General features: G+C 40.1%; 2 protein-coding genes across 2 annotated transcripts in view; both read left to right on the forward strand.

Annotated features, from left to right (window-relative positions):
* Positions 1-12,363, forward strand: part of LOC110977355 (uncharacterized) — a 28,722-nt gene extending 16,359 nt beyond the window's left edge. The window contains exons 5-11 of the mRNA XM_022231396.2: positions 884-1,087; positions 2,098-2,289; positions 2,574-2,852; positions 3,521-3,880; positions 5,010-5,127; positions 8,273-8,346; positions 10,498-12,363. Of these exons, the coding sequence (XP_022087088.2) occupies positions 884-1,087; positions 2,098-2,289; positions 2,574-2,852; positions 3,521-3,880; positions 5,010-5,127; positions 8,273-8,346; positions 10,498-11,429 (2,159 nt within the window). The 3' untranslated portion in view covers positions 11,430-12,363. The remainder of the gene's footprint in view (positions 1-883; positions 1,088-2,097; positions 2,290-2,573; positions 2,853-3,520; positions 3,881-5,009; positions 5,128-8,272; positions 8,347-10,497) is intronic.
* An 875-nt stretch (positions 12,364-13,238) lies between these two features.
* Positions 13,239-19,407, forward strand: LOC110977385 (uncharacterized). Its single transcript, XM_087140425.1, has 3 exons — positions 13,239-13,440; positions 14,490-14,603; positions 16,227-19,407. The coding sequence occupies exons 2-3, from the start codon at positions 14,548-14,550 to the stop codon at positions 16,666-16,668; spliced, it is 498 nt and encodes a 165-aa protein (XP_086996551.1). The 5' UTR covers positions 13,239-13,440; positions 14,490-14,547; the 3' UTR covers positions 16,669-19,407.
* Positions 19,408-20,930: the final 1,523 nt, after the last annotated feature.

Consider the following 20,930-nt stretch of genomic DNA (forward strand, 5'->3'; position numbering starts at 1 on the left):
AGTAAATAAACTGTCTGCACATTTGCATTCATGCACATGGTGAAAAAAAATTGCACATTTGAATCATTGCCACTGTTATTCCGAACGAAGCCTTTAAAAACCAGCCAATAAAGGCGTTCACGGCAGCAGGCTATGAATCGCAACCACTAGTCTTTTGTGGCTTTTTGGGAAACACAGAATACGAAGACGATTTATACAGTAGTAATATTTCAAGAAATTAACGAATATAGGCCTGTCTGAAAATCATCTAAAAAGGGTTCAAAAATATAACAGGACAGTTTTGAATTTATGGAAATGGAAGGAGTTACAGTTCGAAAGCAGATAAACGATTCGCCTGATACAAAATGTAATCAGTATGGTATCATGCAGTAATACAAAATGACATATCACAGCTTCTTGACAACGATCTATTGCCATACCCACTAAAGAAGACACAATATGACCCCCCGTCCAAACTTGCTCTCGGGCAAAACTGTACATGAAGAAAATAGTGCCTCTCTGCTATGTTCCGCTGCACCTGTCCCGTTCCACCCATTCCCCCCCCAACTGCATTTGCTTGGCTGAAAGGGCAGGAAACAAGGACACCCCCTCACACCTCGTCAAAACTTCCGAGTGATCGTTCTCATGAATTGGACAGGTCCGGCTGGCAAGAACTCCTACGGTCTGGGGTTAGCCAAATTTGTTGCAGAATGGCCGACTCAGAACAGAGGTACGATGACTTCTGTATGCAAAGAACAAGCCTTGAAGCCCCCAGCCGACAGACCATTTGGCGATATAATAAAACATACGTCCTAAGGGTATTTGACAAGAAATTGGACAATGTCGGTAAGTAGAGGAGTCGTAACGTTCCCCTCCTTTGAAAATGATGTGCCTTTTCTTCCAGCCCAGTGTCCACGAGGTTTTGTTCTTGACTTCAGTGGCAACTGCTACCGATATGTGACCCAGCGGCCGGTACCGTGGAGCATGGCCCGTGCTGAATGTCGGAGAGCACCGGGTGGAGACCTAGCTGTAACCAACGAGGAACCAAGGAAAGAAAGTCAGTTACTCCTGGAGAGGGTTCAACCTAGAGTGACAGATCTTTGGATAGGTAAATAATACCGTTAACTATAGCTTTTTGGCGAATTTAAAGTGGTTTTTATTAATTATATTTAAATTTTTTTAACTTTTTAAACAATATGCAGAATGTAAAAGTTGTCGTTTTAATTAAATAATGGGAAAACAAAAAACATTTTTTGGCAAAACAGCCCCACCCTGAGAGGTATTTCATTAACCTAGACACTTTGCATATTATCAGTGGCGTACATTTCAGGAGACATCGTCGCGCGCTGCTAGCGTGTCAATGCTTGCTTGTGTCGAGCTCGGAAAATTCAGTTCTATTTTGGGGTGAGTTTAGAGATCATGCCGACCAGATTTGTTGCTGCAGCCTGCGAGCATTTCGCGGGCACGGCAATTGTGTCTGTCCAATGTCCTCGCCGTTCCAGACGTCCTAAAGGGTGCCTGACTATTATTGTGGGTTCTCAAAACGCATAACGCCATCATTTGTCAGGATTAAAACATTCATTTTAGGGGTCACTAAAACTAACCACAACAAAGGGAATTTTATTCCATTTTCACATCCCCTATCGTGTTACTGGCATACCAGTTAATATTTTTAACGATGAAAATAAGGCATTATGTCTTTGAAAAGTGTGTGCCAGTTGTCGTGGAGTACTCAAGAAATTTGATTCAAACTAGGAAAATTATTTAGTAATTTTTGGAAATTAATCTCGTTATGTCCGCTTTTACTGGCGCAATGGATTTTATCCAGTTATTGACCTATTATACTGCTGTGATAGATTTCTTCTCAACTGTCGTGGAGTCTCTACGGTAGGTGGATGAGGTCTGATTGCCAAGCAACATTATTTATGGCCTTTTTTCTCTTTTTCTTTTTTTTGGGGGGGGGGCTCATTAGTCTATAATGGGGCTTCCGTTTCACATTTTCACGTTAGTTTATTGGTAAGATTTACACTATACGCAACTGATTTGTAGCGAAGGCAAATTAATACCATTAGGCAACTCGCATATTCACGAGACAGTGCCTTTGATCACTGTTATCAGGATTATACCACGAGACGCCCTCTGGCGTCTGGAAATGGGTAGACGGTTCAACACTGACGAACGATGTATGGAGGCCTGGAGAACCGACCAACCTTAGCGGCCGTAAAAAATGTGCAGAGATCGACTCTGGTGCACGCTGGAGCAACAAGGATTGCAATCGAAACTTTTCTTACGTTTGCGAAATACAGGAAAGTAAGTTTGTTTTCTTGTTGTAAATTGTCATTATGTTTTTGACTGGAGAAAGTAAAAAAAAAAGAAAAACTTAACACAATTAGAAGTTGGATAAAATTTTTATCCAGGAGGGTAAATTGTCTCCACGCTTTTTGAACTACCCAAAAATCCATTTTTTTAGCAAAATTTGACATTGCTCACTATGCTCAGTAATGTCAATATTGCCGAGCAATGTTTCAGTACATTGTACAAAAAGAATATGCATGCTTATCTACGTTTCATTCCATTTGTCCAATTGCTGATAGACAGCGAATGTTTTACGAGGACTGACGGTAGAGACTACAAAGGTCATGTAAACATCACTGCTGCCGGTGGCAAATGCTCCGATTGGAATCGAGATTCCATGAGCGCCCTCAACCTCGACCCCATCTCGGACACTGAATGGCTAGCTCTGGAAGGCCATAATTACTGCCGTAATCCAGGCGGTCTAAGAGACTCAACCTGGTGCATAGAAAACCAAAGTGAGGGGTCAGTGACCTGGAAACCTTGTTATATAGGCGAACCACAAGTCTCGTGCATTAAAGGTATTTGTAATGACTTGTCAATAAAAAAAATACATGTACATGTATCATAGAATCACCGTGGTCTACTCATTCAGGTCAAAGCATTATATCTTTCTCTTTTTATCTTTTACAGTGATAGGGCCTATACCAAATGGTGTGAGACATTATTTTAATAATGTTTCACACCATTTAGTGTATCACTGGAAAAGATTTCCCGTAAATTTACGGGAGATTACCTGGCAGTTGTCGGCGTCAATGATTTCCTGTAAACGTACGGTCACCGTAATTACAGACCTCAAGGGCGAGTTATACGAATTTTGCGGCAAACCGTTATCTTTAATACTCTTTTTTGCCCGAACCTTTACGGGAAATTGTTGGTTCCCATAGCTACCAGGTAATTTCAAGTAAATTTACCGGAAAAAGGTCTAAACATTACGCTTTTAATTAAATTAAACAGCAATTTTCCAAACTGCCTTTTAATCAGTGTTTCTCATACAGTCAGAACGATAATTACAAATAATTATTTAGTGGCAACGAGGGTGGTTAAAAAAAGTGACGGGTGTTGCCCATCAGCTACGAAACGTGGAGCGTCATTCAGCACTTAATTGCATTTTCCTTTCTTTTCGTTTTAATTTTGATTTGATTTTTTTCTTTCATTGTTTGTCCACATCTGTGGGTTTCCTTGACAGGGAACCAGCCAACACCTCGCAGTTTTGCTACGCCCTGCACAGACCGGCGCCCTTGCGACCGTGGTCACACATGCCATCCGGTTATACGGGAGTGTATCTGCCCAAGTGGCTACCAAGGAGATTTCTGCCGTGAGAGATGCAATCCTGGTAAGTTCGGCTATAACTGTGACGCCAATTGTCCACCGTGCCCAGGAGAAGAACCTTGCCACTATGTGACAGGCGAGTGTACACTCAAGGAAGAAGGTGATATCACCAATCCACCAGGCGGCAAACCCACAGTACCATGCGGAGGGATATGTAGTGTAGCCGTGAGAGTCGGCTGTATCTGCGACAGCACTGATGGCTCTTGTCCCTGTCCTGGTGAGTAGTTATCAATCCTCAAACTGTAGCCATCCATCAACACTTCAGAATGAAATTGGTGTATAAGACTACATAAAATAAAGTAATTCCGCTAAGATGGTTTTGTATTGCAGGTGTGGGGTAATGTGGGCGCCCTCGATAAAGCAAGTTTGCTTTATCGCGCCTTCTCACAAATTGGTTCCACTCCGTTTTCAGTATCTCTGTCATTACCTCATGCTTTGTGTTATACTTTCAAGCGTATTTTCCGTAAAGAGACTCAAGCAGCATTCTCAAATTAGGCCCGATAATAATTTGTACAATACAGAAACACCTTAGCGCAACTAACGCAAACAGTGGTGGTAAGGCAGTCAGCGAACTTGGATCACGTTCAACTTCGCCAACTACTTTCGTCGATCGTGGAGATCAAATATAAACGCGCACGCTGACATGGCTACAGAGTCTTCTTTCGCTTAAATTCCGCCCAATTGGTGTATTTTCTCCTTATGACTATGAAAAAAGATGTTAACAAAATAGCTGATCATAAATGAAATACATGGAATGGAAGTATCAGTTTAACTTTAAGAAATAGTCAAAGCACCAAACGATTATCACACGAATTTTTTTGAACGCCATTTTGTTTCAATTTGGGAGTATGATGTCACACACCATGAACCATCTTTCCCGCGATTGTCTGTGTCTGGACTTCTTGCGTGCTGTCCGCTATCGTTCCAACCAAATGGAATCTATTGGCTAAAGACCAGTTCATACTTCAGGAGAATGCAAAGACGGCACGGAATTGACGTCACGAAAAAATTGGGGCGAAATTTCGCCTGAGTTGATTGTGTTCAACTTGTTGCGAATAAGTAGTGCGAAATTTGATCTGCTGTGACAATTTCGTGCCAAGTATGGACCGACCTTTAAGAGGGAGATTAAGGCGGAAGATTATGTCATAGTATCTGTCAATTTTAAGGTGAAGTAAACGTGCATTTATAATTTTGAGATTCTTATTTCCCTTATACCTGGAGCTGTAATTATGGACTCGTAACCCTTATTTAGAGGTTGGGCCACTGCATGTCTGCCGGTCTCAAGGGCCTTCCGTCTCGCCCAAATCTAATAGTTTAAACCCGTCTAATTTTACTACTTTGTTCAGCGTACGTGGTTGCTGTACTCGCCCTCTTCATAGCTATCTGGGTCGTGCTGGGGTTTGCTTGTCTGGCCTGTGGCATCATTCGAAGACGCAGAAACCTCACAAGGGTTGAGTACAAGCGGTAAGTGCTCATGGAGGGGTGTGACGTCAATGACTGCCAATCCCGACCAATAGGAATTAAGTTGGTTAGGGCTCTTTGCTGCAGGTTAAACCTAAGAGTGTATGAATTAGGGATATAGGTCCACCAATGTTCTCTGTCATTAGTATAGAGAGGTGAATTCCTATCGATTACAAAATCTATGTTTAGGCAGTCTTTTCATTGCACTTAAGCCACTTATCAAAGTTCCGGTCACTATGGACTAACGTGCCGAATTTCTAATCAGAGATCGTGGGCTTATATCCCCATGACGTACAAATTAAAAGGAAGCCAAACCTTTATTATTTGGGTCCAGTGAAACAGACTATGTTGGAAAGTCTGAAGTGTTGATGTTTTGAATTCCATGAGAAATGTACCAACTAATGAACATTTTCACTTCTCAATACAATGTATTTGACAGTGATCAAAACAGTGCAGATCCCTACATAATTTTAAGTCTTCACGCGCCTCCAGGGTGCAGTATGGATACGCCATGCCACATGTTGCCCATATTAGACGTGGGGCTGTGCAAATTTGTGGCTCGTTGCACATTGTAATAGGCTGCACACATACTATTTACTTCACCGTAGCCGTCCGACAATTTTTTGAGGTACAGGTGTGCATACTTTTGATTTATCTACATGCATAAGGGATAGCACATCAAATTGCAAATACATCTACGGATCCTGGCAGGTTTTTCTTCTTTCTTGCTGCCGCTATTGCTGAGAACTGATGCTTCGGAAGTGTATGTTTGCATTCAATTTCTGCCACTGTTAGTGATCCTGTGGCGCATTTGTTCGTCAGCACTCACTTAGTAAACAGCTGATTTTTGTGCGCAGACTTGATCGAAAGCTTTCCGCGAAAGGGAAAGAAACGAAGGGATCGTATTCAATATCACGACCGTATCTATGTCCTAATATCGCCAGTGTACCGAGAGGTATAGTCAATATATGCATGGGATACAAGGTAGCACAAGATGACCTTTTTTGGATTAAAAGGCCAAACTTGATTTTGTTCGGGGTCCACAAAATTCGGAAATATTTCATGTAACCTTTTATGGCCATTCTGAGGGATGAGGCTCCGCTTGTGCTTTTCATACAGTTTTTTGAAAGAAGGAAAATAAAATAGACCGAATCGTCTTTCTTTCATAATTTCTTTTCAAAAATAAAATTATCTCCTTTTTGAGGACACATTGGCCCCTGCTTTTTATCCTTCATGCCTCATTTATATCTTTTTGTTGCCGGTAAAAATGATGAACTGTAAAAGTGGTGCAAGTTGATGGTCAAACGTGACTGGACCTTAGAAAATGAGTCCTAGGGTCATTTTCCATCAATTTTATTCTATTCCGTCAAACCGAATTCATTCCTTAGATGCATCGCTTAGCCTGGAATCCTGATGAAACTGGAGACGTGTGTAATAAAAATGTTGCGGCTTTCATTGATTTCCATTGAGCAAGATTCTTTTCAATGACCCAAAATAGGCGTTGTCTACTTCCGGCTCATTTGTTGGGTTGGGTCACCTATTAAGCTCATGTGACTGTAACAGGGAAATACGCCTGCAGGTATGGTCGTGAAGTGGTCCACATCAGTCCTATCAAGCTTAATTAACGTTTTGCTTGAGAAAGAAGCAGGGGAAAAATGTAATGCGGCTCAGATCCAGCAAGGTTACCTGAAATTGGCCGCCATGAATTAATCGAACATCACCTATGCCTCACGTTTTGTTTAGTTAGTTTCGAACGCAGAACACAGAATTTTTCAGTTTCTATAAATTAATATGCTAGCAGACATCTTACGAAAGGCCTTTTTTATGAATTGAGATTTAAGAATTTACGGAGAGAAAAATTATTACAAATTCTTGTTACATTTAATTGACACCAAGTTATAGAGTCTGAAAGTTGCCCCCTGATGGCGGGTTCCCGGAACCATTGGATATTAAAAATAACGTGCAAAACTTTTAGAATTTGTAATAATTTTTCTTTCCGTTACTTCTTAAATCTCAATTCATAAAAGAGGCCTTTTGTAAGATGTTTGCTGGCATATTAATTTATAGAAACTGAAAAATTACCCAACCTAAGAGAGAAATATTCTGCTAAAATTGACCTATCACTTCAATTTAACCCTATGAATCCCCCTCCCTGCGACATTTTTCCGATATCGCTGCAGTGAATTTTTTGAGGAGTTGAGCCTTTAGGAGTTTTACAGTAACTCTTTTGGGACATTTTGACTCCATTTTTGCAAAAATCTATCAGACTCTTCTCGCGAAGCGCGTATTTTTCCCGAGAGGGGTCAGCCAAAAATGTTTTTGTCAGTGCTGTACTCAATGCATACGTACTGGAACGAATGTAGCCGTGAACTTCAAATGACCGTTACAACAAAACCGTATGTTCGATTAAGTTCAAACCTCACATTCGTACTGTTAAGGAGTGTCTGTTCACGTACGGAAAGTCTTTAAAAACATCGGGTGTGGCACAGCCAAGTTCGGGGGGGGGGGCGGAGGAATACGCCCCCAGCTGTGAGATGGGCCAAAATTACCCGGCTTTTTTAGGGTTAAAATACATGAAGAACAGTCCAATGTGGTAAAGATGAACATTTACGGAGTTACATTCTATAGTGGTCTTTTGGTAAAAGCGAAATTAAAACTGCCAAAATATTTAAGCATTTTAGAATTTATGAGGACGTGAACTTAAAACAAATAATCTGCTGTTATATAAGATTCTAGTCTAACCTTTGGTGACAAGAACTGGGTCAGGTCAACTTGACTGAATTTAGAATCCATCGACTGTAAGTAGGTAAATCTTTGCAACGTTGTACAATCTCGGTTTCACTTAAGCGCAGGAAATAAAAACAAAGGTGCTCGAACAAGGAGACCTAGAAAAGATATTGCCGAAAGTGAAAGGTCGTCAGTGAAATTAGGTGACTTTTCCCAAATATTGCTTGAGCAGGAAAAAGGAAAAAGTCCGACATGAGTGTTTCTTGGGTTGGTTTATTTAGAAATCATTCTTCCAAAAATTATCGAACGTGACAGGACGGCCAAATGTAAAATCCCCAAAGATAACTAGACGGACCGCGCAATAACAACTATTTTTACCCATCTATAAGGGAGGTGCTTATTGTTTTTCTCATACTGACAGCGATTCTGACTACTGCGAAGAAATTGGTACCGATTCCGACACTGATGACGGATTGGAAAACCAACAGATTTCTGGTGAGACATTGTTTGGTATTTTGTATCAATACCTGTTCTCAGAGGTTTGTGTAAGTGGGGGGGGGTGGCATCCCCCGAATAATTAATTCCAGTCGGCAAATAGAGTTCCGGTCGGCAAATGAATCCATATTGGTCAGTGATGTAAATTTGTTCCGGAAATTGGGACGATGGGGGATGGGAAAAGGGGGATGACTTGCCTGGCCATGAAAAATTGGAAACCGGGGGGGGGGGGATGACACCATATGACTCTATATAGAGGTCGATGTTCATAATACTGATTTACATATGTATATGTATTCAGAATTGCATAGTTATGGTTGTTTTTATTGTTCTTTTTAAGTGATATTGAATGCATTTTGTGGTTAGTAAAGTTCTTTGCAATCCGCAATTAACTTTTGCTCACCCCAAAAATGTGCGAGTTTGTTTCTGCATTCAGTTGGGGACCCTGAACAATAGAGGACAATAAGGTCCCCGATTGACAGAGGGTCCCCGATGGACAACTGTGTACAAAACATATGGGTGGTCTTCTAAAAAAGTTAAAGTACAAACAAAAGAGGAACAATAGGGGGTCCCCAGTTGCAGGCAAATACACACTGTGTGTGTGTGGGTGGGGGAGGTGATTCAATAGCCCATAGCCCACCCCCCCTCAAAAAGTGGGAAGGAGGATATATGCCCCACCCATCCCCCGGGATTTATGCCCATGAAATTGGTAGCCTACGTAAAAGATAATTGATAATTGGCCCTCAGCAATTGTTTTGAACCATGAATGTAGCGTGCCATTTCCATTTTACACGACACGAGGTTGGCGACCAAGTTACAAGTCGGCAAATTGACTCTGACAACCCCCCCAAAAAAGAGAGTTCTTCGCTACGCCCCTGCCAATTTTTTCGTCGCTGGATGTGCAACATTGAGGAACCGACCCATTTCTGCAGCATTCGGCCTCAGTCGCGGTAGCATTTACAATCACCTGCTGAGTGGCGTTCATCTGTGATATCTGATCACGCTTAAACGGAACAAAGTAAAGAATGAACTAAAAAGTACAGGCACACATCGAACATTTTTTTCTTTCAGAGGTATTTTTAAATGTAAGAGTACATTTGAGAGATGTTTGCCGTCATTTTCAGTGAAACTGGTAGTAGATGCAAGCGCTCATGGCCTACATTCACCATTTTATCATCCAGTTGAATGACCTTGTGCATTAATTTCGTTGCTTAACAGGATTTGCTCCCTAATTAATGATGACAGCTCTAAAATTAGTGTTGTCACTGGGGAGCAAAGTCATTACAAAGTCAGTCGTATGTCCCCTACAAGGGCAGTGTTATTTTCGGTTGGGATTCGCACGTCCATAAGATTCGTACATTGGAACATGAATTGGATTTGACAGTTGACTGGCCTTTGGCATGTGTGATATACGCCGACTCTCGACGCGGAATTGTGCATGGCATTGCAAAGTCTGCTGTCTTGCTAATATGGGGGGTCTCCGGACTCATTTTCAGATGTTCGTAAAATGCCCCAAATGGTTTATAAGGGTGATGGAATGGCACGTGTACTTCATCCTGAAAGTGTATTCCGAAGCAACTAGACGTGTTACACAACAAGGAGCTCGTGATTCACTTTAAACAAGGCTCTAAAGTCCATGGAATTGATTCTTAACGGTTCAGTGGACAGTTTGGCTTAAAATACTTCCGACAACAGACTGTCGCCATTTTTATATCATGTAACAAGTAGGAAGGATAAGTTTGTGCAGTGGCGTGCTTGTGTCACGGCCCTCCACATTTCGGGAGCCTCCCACAAATAAAAAACACATTTTTTTGTTATTGTGAAGCAAATAATGATCAAGGATGCAATAGTGCAATATTTGACTTTACGTTATACATTGATAATGTAATTAATATGTTCTCGGCCCAGGGGTTCCAACAACGTTAATTCCATCCTGGGCTCTTCGACTAAAAGGCTTAGTTGTTTTACAATTGTTTCAATGAGTTTGAGCATTTAATCATTTGTTGACGTCAACGTTTTCTTATCAAGAATTCAGCTGTCTGCTCTTGAGAGTCTACTTTCAATATTCACTTTTGTGTAAAGCTTCGTATGTCTTTGAAAGTTAATTATAACGCTGGTGAATTGACAGAAATAATTCATTTTCGTTTTTAGCTCAACCTGGGAAAGAAGTTGTTTCGGAGACATCGGTGGGGGCAACTTTGGGTGTTATGGACAACTTCGAGTCAAGTACTGCGGTGCTTCTCCACGACTCACCTCAAAGTAGACCGTCTGTACTGCCCACGGCGCCCCCTCTCACAGTGGATTCCCAAGTCGGGGAATCACCACCACCCTCACCATTCTATCTTAACGTGACGCGCTACCGCGACGACACCGAATACTCTGACCCTTATGAACTCCTTGGTCGAGAGCCGCTCTGGAGGCGTTCTGCCCCTGGGCCGGACGAAGTCTGGGAACCGTTCCTGTTCCGCCCAGTCACCAACCTGGAGGAGCTCAACAGTGCCCCAAATGGCTATGTGAACGACTCCATCATCAAACTGAAAGAAAAAAGGCGCAGCAATCGAGGCAACCACATGCCCTATCGACTCCGATTCTCCTTCCGAAGTAAAGAACTTGAGAACAAGGCAGCAGCCTCAGTTGCGGGCGAAACTCATCACAAGCGCACCTTCAAACAGAAACCTCCGCTAAAACCTAAACCAGACAACATCAAGCTGCGACCTCTAATCCCCAGCAAAAACAAGGCATGCAACAGACCAAGTTGCTCAGGTTCTGGGACACTCTCACGTAGGTCTGATCCTCAGAGCAGTACGACACGCCGTGACGAGTTGGAGCTACAAATCCTCGGCCAACATTCACCAACAAACTTGGCGCGTCATTCAACGGATACTAGGCGCCACAAGTTCCAGAGAGGGACCTCAGTTCCAAATTCGGGAACCTGTTGCCAAGGGGATTCGGATCCGACAACCCTGATGCCCTGGCCATGGAAGGAAGGTGAAGAAAGGTCAGAAGGTCATGTGTACGTAAACGAAAAAATTGGACGACCTCGCGTTGCCAAAGCAAGGAGCGTGGACGAATTTGGCTCATAACTGACATATTGGAATTATTCCAATGTTTTACACAAATGTTTGAGTTCCTGGAAGAATTACAGTGCTGAAAACAACTTCATCAGTCCGTGAGGCTCTTACCGTTTCCAAATTAATAAACATTGAAATAAAAGATAGAGAAATCATCCTGGGAACTTTTTGCGGGCTTTTACAATTGTCTCTTTCTTTCGTAATGAACATCTTTTGGGGTACTCGGTAGAAAGCATGACGAATAGCTTATTTGCCTCTCGCAACAGTCTTGCCTATTTGCTTCAGTGAAGATTAATTTCATTGATTATCCTTTTCGTTCGTCTCCTCTTGCTGTATATGATTTCAACATGTGACTATTGCAGCCGATTTTGTCTTAAAAAGAAGATGCGAAGCGACTGATTTGCAGTGGTAAACATTTCTAGTGTTTCTATATGGTAGATAATTGAAAGTTGTTTAATTACACCTTCTACGAGGCGGGGTGGAAGGAAAGGGGCCCATCCAGCGGCGTGTCCAGCGGTCGAGGTCTCAAGACAATTGGCACATTGTATTTATTTATTATTGGGGGGGGGGTTAACATGGATGTGCCACTGGAGACGCGTCGCTATGATTATGTTTTGCAGTTGGACGCAAGTGGCTTTGTTCTTGTATAGATATAAATCAAATTCACCCCGTCATATAACCGATCAAAGTGACGATGGTTCCGCTGAGTTTGGGACATGTTCACGTACATATCCACATGTATACGTGTCTAAAAAAGAAAGTAACTTTTGATGGTCTGATCATTTGCTCTGTAAGAGATTGCTTTGAATATATGTATATATTGAAAAACTATTTATGTAAAGACCGATAGTGTAAGAAATTGATGCAGTTGTATTTATTTCCAGCTAAAAATAATCATGTAAATAATAAAAAGAATCAAATGTCAAATAAACTGAAAGAAAAAATGTTCCATATACTTCCACTTCGTGTTGTTCATTTCTTAGTTCAGCAAAAAAAAAAGAAGGAAAATGGAGAGAAAAGAGAGTAAAGGTGAAATAACAAGTTTTGTTGATAAGATTTTACATTCAGAACTTCAAAATGGATCGTGAAATTCCATTGAAAATTAGAATACATATTTAGGTGGTGCGAAATCTTTTGTCAAGGAGAATTAATGTAACCCACGGCTTCTTCCGTAAAACTCTTCCATAAAATATGTTAAAGTAACAGTCACTCAGCTTTGAAATTTCCTAAATTCCTCAAAAAAATTTTTTTTGCAAAAATCTTTCAACGAGCATTATTTTCGCAAACACTGTGATAAATGTGGTGTTAAATTAACACTCTGTGGTGTCAATATTTGACCCCGTGTATTATCTGTAGAATAGGACCACTGTAGATACCACAGGTCTGCTATATGGGACAACTGGTCTTATACCACATGATGTTCGTTTTAATAACACGAGTGCTGAAGTTGCACTTACGTGACATGCTTTGAACATGTAGAGTGGGATATTTTAAATAATTAAATAAATAAATATTGTGGACTACAACCAAACCCAGTACACGACAGCCTTGTTATTCGTTAATACTTCAAACGGACCATTAACTTTCTAACTGAAACGTCCGTGTTGTCATGAAAAACCTAAAACATTCTAAAAATATCGGTTCTATGAACAGATATATTTTAATAGAGCTACATATTGCACACTGTGATTTGGATACTTCTCAAATATTCACAGCATACACAATACATGTTCAAAACGTTGCATCACAAGAGATTTATCCAGATTCTAATATGCATGAATCGATTCGTTGACATAGCCAGCTGTTCTGCATAAAACTGAGCGACAGGCATTCGACTCCACTTTGCCTGGACATCTGTTACCTTTTTCTAAACACCAATGCGCATTTATGTACTGTCTTGTAAATTTCATGTTGAAGTTGCATAATCAGGCGAGTACAATTTGCCGTCAACAAATTTAAAGTATTGGATTCGGGCAGATTGGAAGGAGATAACCGTGATATAGAAAAAGATTTACTCGATTAGGTAAGTTTTGTGATTACTTTTGACAGAATATTTTAGGCGTATATCATTGCAGAACCAATTATGCGTCATGTAAACCAACAGCTCGCAAATTTAATTGCACAATACTAATTACTGAATGTCTGTTTTTGATTTTTCTATACGTATAACATATCTACAAGAATGTTAGGGGCGTTGGGGTAGGAAGAGATTACTGTCTTTCTTTTACGTCTCTGAAAACTTGTAGAACAATGATTGGAAAACCTTCCCAAGGCTGTAAGTTCTGACATGGGGATGGTTAGTAACTAGTGCATGCATTCAAATAAAAGGAATATTTGTGACGTAATATTAGCCACTTGAGAAGTACATTCCTAAAAAAAATACAAACAGTTTTAGACCCCATTTTTCCCACTTCCTCCGAGAAGTTGTGTGACAAAAAGAAAGACCTGATTATTCCCAACTTGAAGCAATTTCAAAATTGAGTTTCCATCACGTTTACTTTATTTTCTCTTATCTTCCCCACCTTTTGCTTGTATTGCTTAAAGTACCTCTGGCATATTCATTATCGTGAATAAATTACACGTGCACGATATCTTCATCTAAAGTTGGGAGAGTGAGACATATACTTGCTGTGGATAAGCAAAACTTGGTTAATTAGTATAGAGATTTCTTTTCTTCTTGTCAAATTCATGCTGAAATTCACATATTATAAAAATGCAACAACTCCCCAAATTCCACGTCTAAATAAAAACTCGCCCCTAAATCCCTGCCGACATTACATCCTTGAACGATAGTTAAATAAACAAATTCTACATGATGGTTATTGCGATTTTTGTAGCAAAGATCACAGTGAATTTGGAGGAGTGTAAAATAGTACCTAAGTCCTTGGGATCATCCTATTCAGGGAAGACCCTATAATTATTTCCTCTCGTTTATACCAACGAAACTGTAGATAAAACTGGCCTAACGAGCTGAATGGGCTCAAATCAAAGTTGGATTTTTTTGCATGATTCCAAATCGGAATGGAAATAGTTTTCAGGATTATTTTTGCTTCACGTGCATTTTCCCCGTAGAATGTATCCAAGGCAATATCTGAAGGAGGCATTATCTGTCTAGCAAGAGCTGAATGATATGGGATGGGATGATGGCTATAACGACAACCAGTGGGATTCCGTTCAGGGTCAAAGGTAACATTAAACATGTACCATGCACAAGCATTATCGTGATTGTTCGGCTGTATCATCCCCATATTTCTATGACGCCTGTCTGTTTTCATCCATTTTGCCTTGACTCATCTCTGTCCTTTTCCTACCATTTCGCAAAACTAAAATTTACGACGTCTTAAAATTCAACCTGAATGGCAACAATTCGCTATGGCTGTCAAAACATAAAGCGCAGTCACCCTCAGTGCATAATGAAATTCAGCCCTTACAACCCAAACTACCTGCATTCAGACTTCATCAATTTGAAAACTTTCTATGTACATGCGCCATATGTAGGATTGCAATACATTTAGGACAGCATTCCATTTGTTTTACGGTTATTCGCTTCTTTACTTATGGGGAAGCGGGATTACTTCGTGAAGAGCAGTTAAAGCTTTTACTAATATTTTCCTTGAAGCTTTGTTGAGCGTTTCACTTATTTCTCGGTATACAGTTTAACCTAAGTGCTATAAAAACAGGAAATTTGCAAATAATTGTTGATCTGAGATTTAAAATTATTGGAGAGGCACAGAGACACTTCAGTAAATTCTGTGAATGGATACTCCGGAATGCTCAATTAATCATAGCAAGAGACCATCCTATGCTGAAACCTATCGTTAAGTTTCTTCCATCATGGTGCCGTCTCAGATGCGCTCCCTGCAAAACTAACCAAATGAAGTTCTCATTCGTTCCATTTTGAATAATTAATATTTGTATTTTTAAGGGCACTAAATTACTATATTTTAAATGTCATTTAATGTATGTTATTTAAGTGTCATTTTTCTAGGGGATATTAAACTTCAAACTATCTGTATTTTAAAGGTCTAACGTTTTATTTTACGTTCTCCATCGTTTTTAAAGAGTAGACTATTAATTTTTAAATCAACTTTAAATTCAGATCCATTTTTATACTGATAGTGAGCTGTCCAACCATTGTCAAGTGTCTTTTTAAAATTAAGGATAATGTATTGTGAACTGAACTGAATTAATTGAACTGAAGGAATAGAATGAAAAACAGCGATGAAAGCTTGCACCATGATTAAGAGATATTGCAACTGATTCTGTATTTTCAAGTGTACTTTACGTCGGTGGTAAAATATGTCCAAAATCTGTTGACCTTAAAACTAGCCTTTTCATTTCAAAACATTTCAGTGTAACACTTACATAGAATGATTATTGGTCTCAAATACTCATAGGCAAATGCAAAGGTTATGTTCCGTCTTCTCTACATTCTGACAAAGGGGTATCAGTTTGTCCCCAGTCTCCAACCGAAAGTCACGCTGCCATTTTATTTATCTAAGCTTTTGCCGTAACATTTAAAAACTGGTCTCTCTCCAAGTCATAATCACTGAAAACGTTTAAAATTATAAAAAAAAGATAAAATGTAACAGAAACGAAATTAAAACGAAATAAAACGTAAAATCTAAAGGACTTTGTTTTGGAAAAATAAATAAACTACAAATTTAAGGCTGAAATCTTTTTAAGGGGGGGGGGCGAAAACCATTTGAAAAAATATGAAAATTTCCAACCGGCTATTTTACATAACGGCTGCAATATAATTCTTACAATGAGCAACATGACTTTTTCTAAAACTCTGCTTTCTTGCAGCCCTGTAATGTACTACCTAAACTACGTTCTAGTGATTGGCTGCCTCGTGATTCTTGTCAGCGCTCTTTTTTTCATCTTTCGAGAGTGTTGCCAAGGGAGCGAGAGCGGCGAAGAAATGGAAACGATCATAATGAGGTTACCGGAAGCACAGGTCCCAAGCTATACCGAGTCAACATGCGAGAGAGACCAGTCACATTATCACCGCATCATCCATGAGTATAACCGCCAGTCGCAGGTCCCCTTCTCTCCTGGCTCTCAAGGGGCCCCTCGCCATTACTACACTTACGATCACAAACATCCAACGACCTACTACAGTTATCCCACCTCTTGTAACGCAGTGAGTAGCTCCACATCTGCGACTGCCCCTTCCCAGCAGAACAACGCTTTATCCCAGCCACCACGCGAAGATGAGAGACCACCTCCATACGCTCCACACAATTGAAGAGGACATTGCTAAACATAAGAGGGCAGGCGTAACATAATCGAGGACAACAACTGCAAAACATACTGTTTAGGGTGAACGTTGTACAGTGGTAAAAATATTTTAAAGAAATGACTGTTTGACTCTCAAAGAAGTTAATAGGGGAGCACCAAATTTATGGAATGTGTACGCGTAGTAGGCATTATTCCAGCGTATTACTTAAATTTTCGAGTGATTCTCTTGAAAAACGAGCAACTGAAGAAATGAAACTTAGACAAAACCAAAGCCACATAAAACACAAATAAACTTGCTGGCCTCTAAAGAGGAATGGCATTAATTATAGTAACGAAAAACAAAGCAAAACTTTACAAGATGGTACTTAAAATGTGACTACTAAAATTCATTTTTCTGTCGCCTGAAAAAGGACGACTGACTTCATTTCCTGTGCCTTGGCCTTAAACTTCTATTTTGTCACATAAAGGTAAATTAATGCTACGTAATGCACTTTGTTGTGTGTTACAGTGTCATGTGTACAAAGGCGTAACTACAAGGGGGGACGGGGGCACGTGCCCCCAGCGGATGTACATCCCCCCCCCCGATTTGAAATTTGTGAATAACCTCCGTTTAAATGCAGCTGCAGCTGTGCCCCAATTGAAACAATTCCCGGATGCCCCCGGACATTTAGCTCAGGTTACACCACTGCATGCATAGGCCTACACTTCGTTGTGCACAAAAGTGCTCACCCACATACTATGCACATTCTTGATCGAAATTTTGTCTATGTTGTCAATGTAAAAATAATATCCTCTGTATTACCCCCTTTTTTAGTATTTTGCATATATCACTTATATTACGTATAGGAAGATTCAAGACAAGCTGTTGGAATGTTTTCACACACAACAGTCACCACGGAAACTGAAACATTGGATAGTACAGTGAGACTGTTTAGGCTGAGTTTTAACTTCAAGTATTTTGCGCAGGATACATAACTGGCGGGACACATTACTTGGAAATTGTCAGCACTAGCAGGGGCCGATCCAGGAATTTTTCCAGGGGGGGTCAGGCTAGGGATTTTTTTTGGCAAACAAGCGGAAACAATGGTGAAACATTATATGGCATATATTGCTTACAATGGTATTTGGCGTACACATTTTGAAGAATATACAGGATGTTACCTTGTTTTCAAATTTACGTTAGTTATTTTTTATTAATTTCCCCATTGTTATTACCTTTTTTGTTTCAGAGCAGGGGAGATCGACCCCCGGGTCTGCGCCTGACTACATTACCTTCACATTTTCCACATTTCATTCGTTATTAAAAAAGAGCTGCCATGCAATGTTTGGTTTTGCCCAGGCCATCACTAGGACCGTAAAGGAGCCCTTGTCCCTTTCCACCTCCCCTGGAATAAAATGTAAAAACAAAATATTAAAAAGAGGGGAAAAGAGAAAAGAAAGAGCAAACGAACCGAAAAGGGACGAAGTGGGACGAAAAGCACCAATTCGTTGGACGATACCACAGAATAGACCAACTTTCACCGTTAATGGTTTTGTCATTTTGCTGCCTATGCCCTGGAAAAATATCCTGGTCTTGGCTATGGCTTTGCCACTAAACTTATTCTCGCTTCATCATAATCTTGATGACTACAATTTTCTGTCACTACTCTTTACAATCTTGTAAACTGGTGACAGAAAAGCAAAACTTTACAGAAATTAATTGATTGCCTCTTAATCTGTCTCATCCTTCCGAAGAACTAATGGCATACAATTCTTTAAATCTTGCGAAGCATTACACGGAACGCTTGTGTTGAGTAATTATTTGAAGTGTTGATACACAACTGAAGGCTTGAATTACAAGGGGAAAAGATACTTGCCTGCGGTATCCATAAAGCGACTAGAAGTATCCCAAATGCCACGTGCACTTCTGTGGCAAGGGTATTAAAATCATACGTGCTTAAATCTTATTTGTGATTCACTAAGAAATTGTTACATTTTATATTATTTGGGTTTATGCATTTCTGATTGAACGAGTTGCAAAGAAAAATGTCAAGAATACCATAAATAATGTACGGTTTTTAATGAACCGCAAACTTGGAAAGAAACACGAATAACACCTTGGATGCTGTGAATTTGTTTCTGCTTCACACTCTTGATCGAGTATCGGAAGAAAAGTAGCATGGACGTGTCGTTGTCCATACGGCATGGCATGTCAGTATGTTAATGTCTGCTTGTACCTGAACTTAGATCAGGTGAAGTCATTTTGTATTTTAGATAAAACTCAGCAAAGAGTAACTCAATTCTGGAAAGACTAGTACTGTGCTAATGTATCCTTTTGAATCGTGGTCGGTTTATTCTTAGATGTTAGGTATGTCACACCACATAACTGAATTTCCTGCTCCGTTTTCCATCCAGAGTGCTTCCGTTAATATAATAAGCGGAATTCCAGCGACAACAACATGGCCTCGACAAACGTCGTCAACACAGCATGAGCAAGTGAAAAAGACCCTCCAAGAAACTGAATTACCGAGACATTTTTGGGTCATTGTTATAGCCGGTCCTTTCAGTGCTTGTCTGTATATTCCAGTCGGTTGGATTTCCCGTACATCCATCACTGCAGTATACCCGTAATTTCATAGCAGAAAGGGTGGTTATTGTTTGCTGATCTTTGTCCCAGGCTTCGATTCAATGAGAGGTAAATGCACAGATAGTTTCTGAGACCTCTCCGAGAATATCAATAAAGTATTGGATGATATGGAAAATAAAAGCTGAATTTATCCACAAAATACGTTTATTACTGATTACAATGAGATTTTATGGGCACAGTTGTTTATGCCAGAAACTTAAGCTCACACATTCGTATTTCTGTAGCTTTCCTCTTTTCCTGGAGGATGCAACTACATTAAATACTTTGATTTACAGACTGACAGCTGTCACAATTTAAAACTCAAACAAACAAAGAAAACAAAACAAAATAAACTTTCAAGTTGTATGTTTGATGTTTTTTCTTTTGTTTGTTTTCAATTCAAATTCAAACGATTGAATATGAGACAACTCACTATTCAAGCAGCCATCTATCTAATTTCTTTAGTTATAAAAATGAAACTGACAACATTGTGTACTTCATTACGTAATGGCTAACCAAATATGTTTCGATTTATGGATATGTAGTGGCATCTATCCTCAACCAAAGAACATAATGACTGACTTTAGTTTGTTAAACCCTTATCTTTATGTTACACCAGCATTCCCCTCTGCCAAATGCTCGTAGATATAATCTCCCGCCACACACGAGACATGCTGAAGACAGTAAAATTCGAAAACCTTTCACATCGACTGTTTATAAACTGCTATAATACAAACCAAGTTTTCCACCCTTTTTGAGCAGACTAATAATTCACTGTGGTTGTCTGAAGCATATAGCAATATCATGGAGCTCAGTGATTTATTGGACCCCTATAGGCCTGTATCAATTTGGCCGCGTGAATTAAATGTATAGAGTAGAAACAGGAAAGGCGCTGCGTTTCATTTAACTTCAATTTCTGCAGGCCGACACTGAAATATCTAGTCTACCATCCGCAGTTCTTCCTAGATCTAAAATGAATTTTTTTCACTTGAGTAAGAAGAAGCAGTAAGTGGCCAAACTAGTCTGGCCAATGCAAAAATTTTATATTGCCCGAGCAGTGCTTTAAGTCTGCAATGACAATTCGCTTTTCCTGTCACCCCAGAGTGCCAAATAACCTTTTCCATGTTAGTGCACCAGACTGCGTGGAGAATAAATGGCTTCCCATATTCTGAATGGCTTACTCAATTAGAGCGATTTTAATTGCCAATTTTCATCCGTTCAACCATTTCGTTCACTGTCAGTTTACGTGTTAACGGGCAGAACTGGGCTGACAGCTTGAAGCTCGGAAAAACCAACAAGAATTCTGAAAACTGCTTAGTCTACCTACCAAGACACCATTTTCAGAAAAAAGCAGTGCTTCGTATTTTGTGGTTTGGTTTCCACATAACCAGTGCGCTTAATGATTGTATCCAAGAAGTTTGGATTTGAAATGTATATATCAGCGTATGGGAATGGATACTACTGGACACAATGACAGCGATGGATTTCTACCATTAACGCGAAAACGAGAGTGTCTTCACTAATGTACGAATGTGCAATCGCAGCGGAAAACTCTAGGAAATTTTGTATGACTTGCATAGGTATTGACATCCATCAAAGCAACGGTTACCTTAACGGACACGGGTCCTGTAGGGAGACATAACAGCCGCAGCACCCCGAGGTAG

The sequence above is a fragment of the Acanthaster planci genome, linkage group LG08 (assembly GCF_054643075.1).
Source record: "Acanthaster planci isolate LZ-2023a linkage group LG08, COTS_SCS, whole genome shotgun sequence".
NCBI lineage: Eukaryota > Metazoa > Echinodermata > Asteroidea > Valvatida > Acanthasteridae > Acanthaster > Acanthaster planci.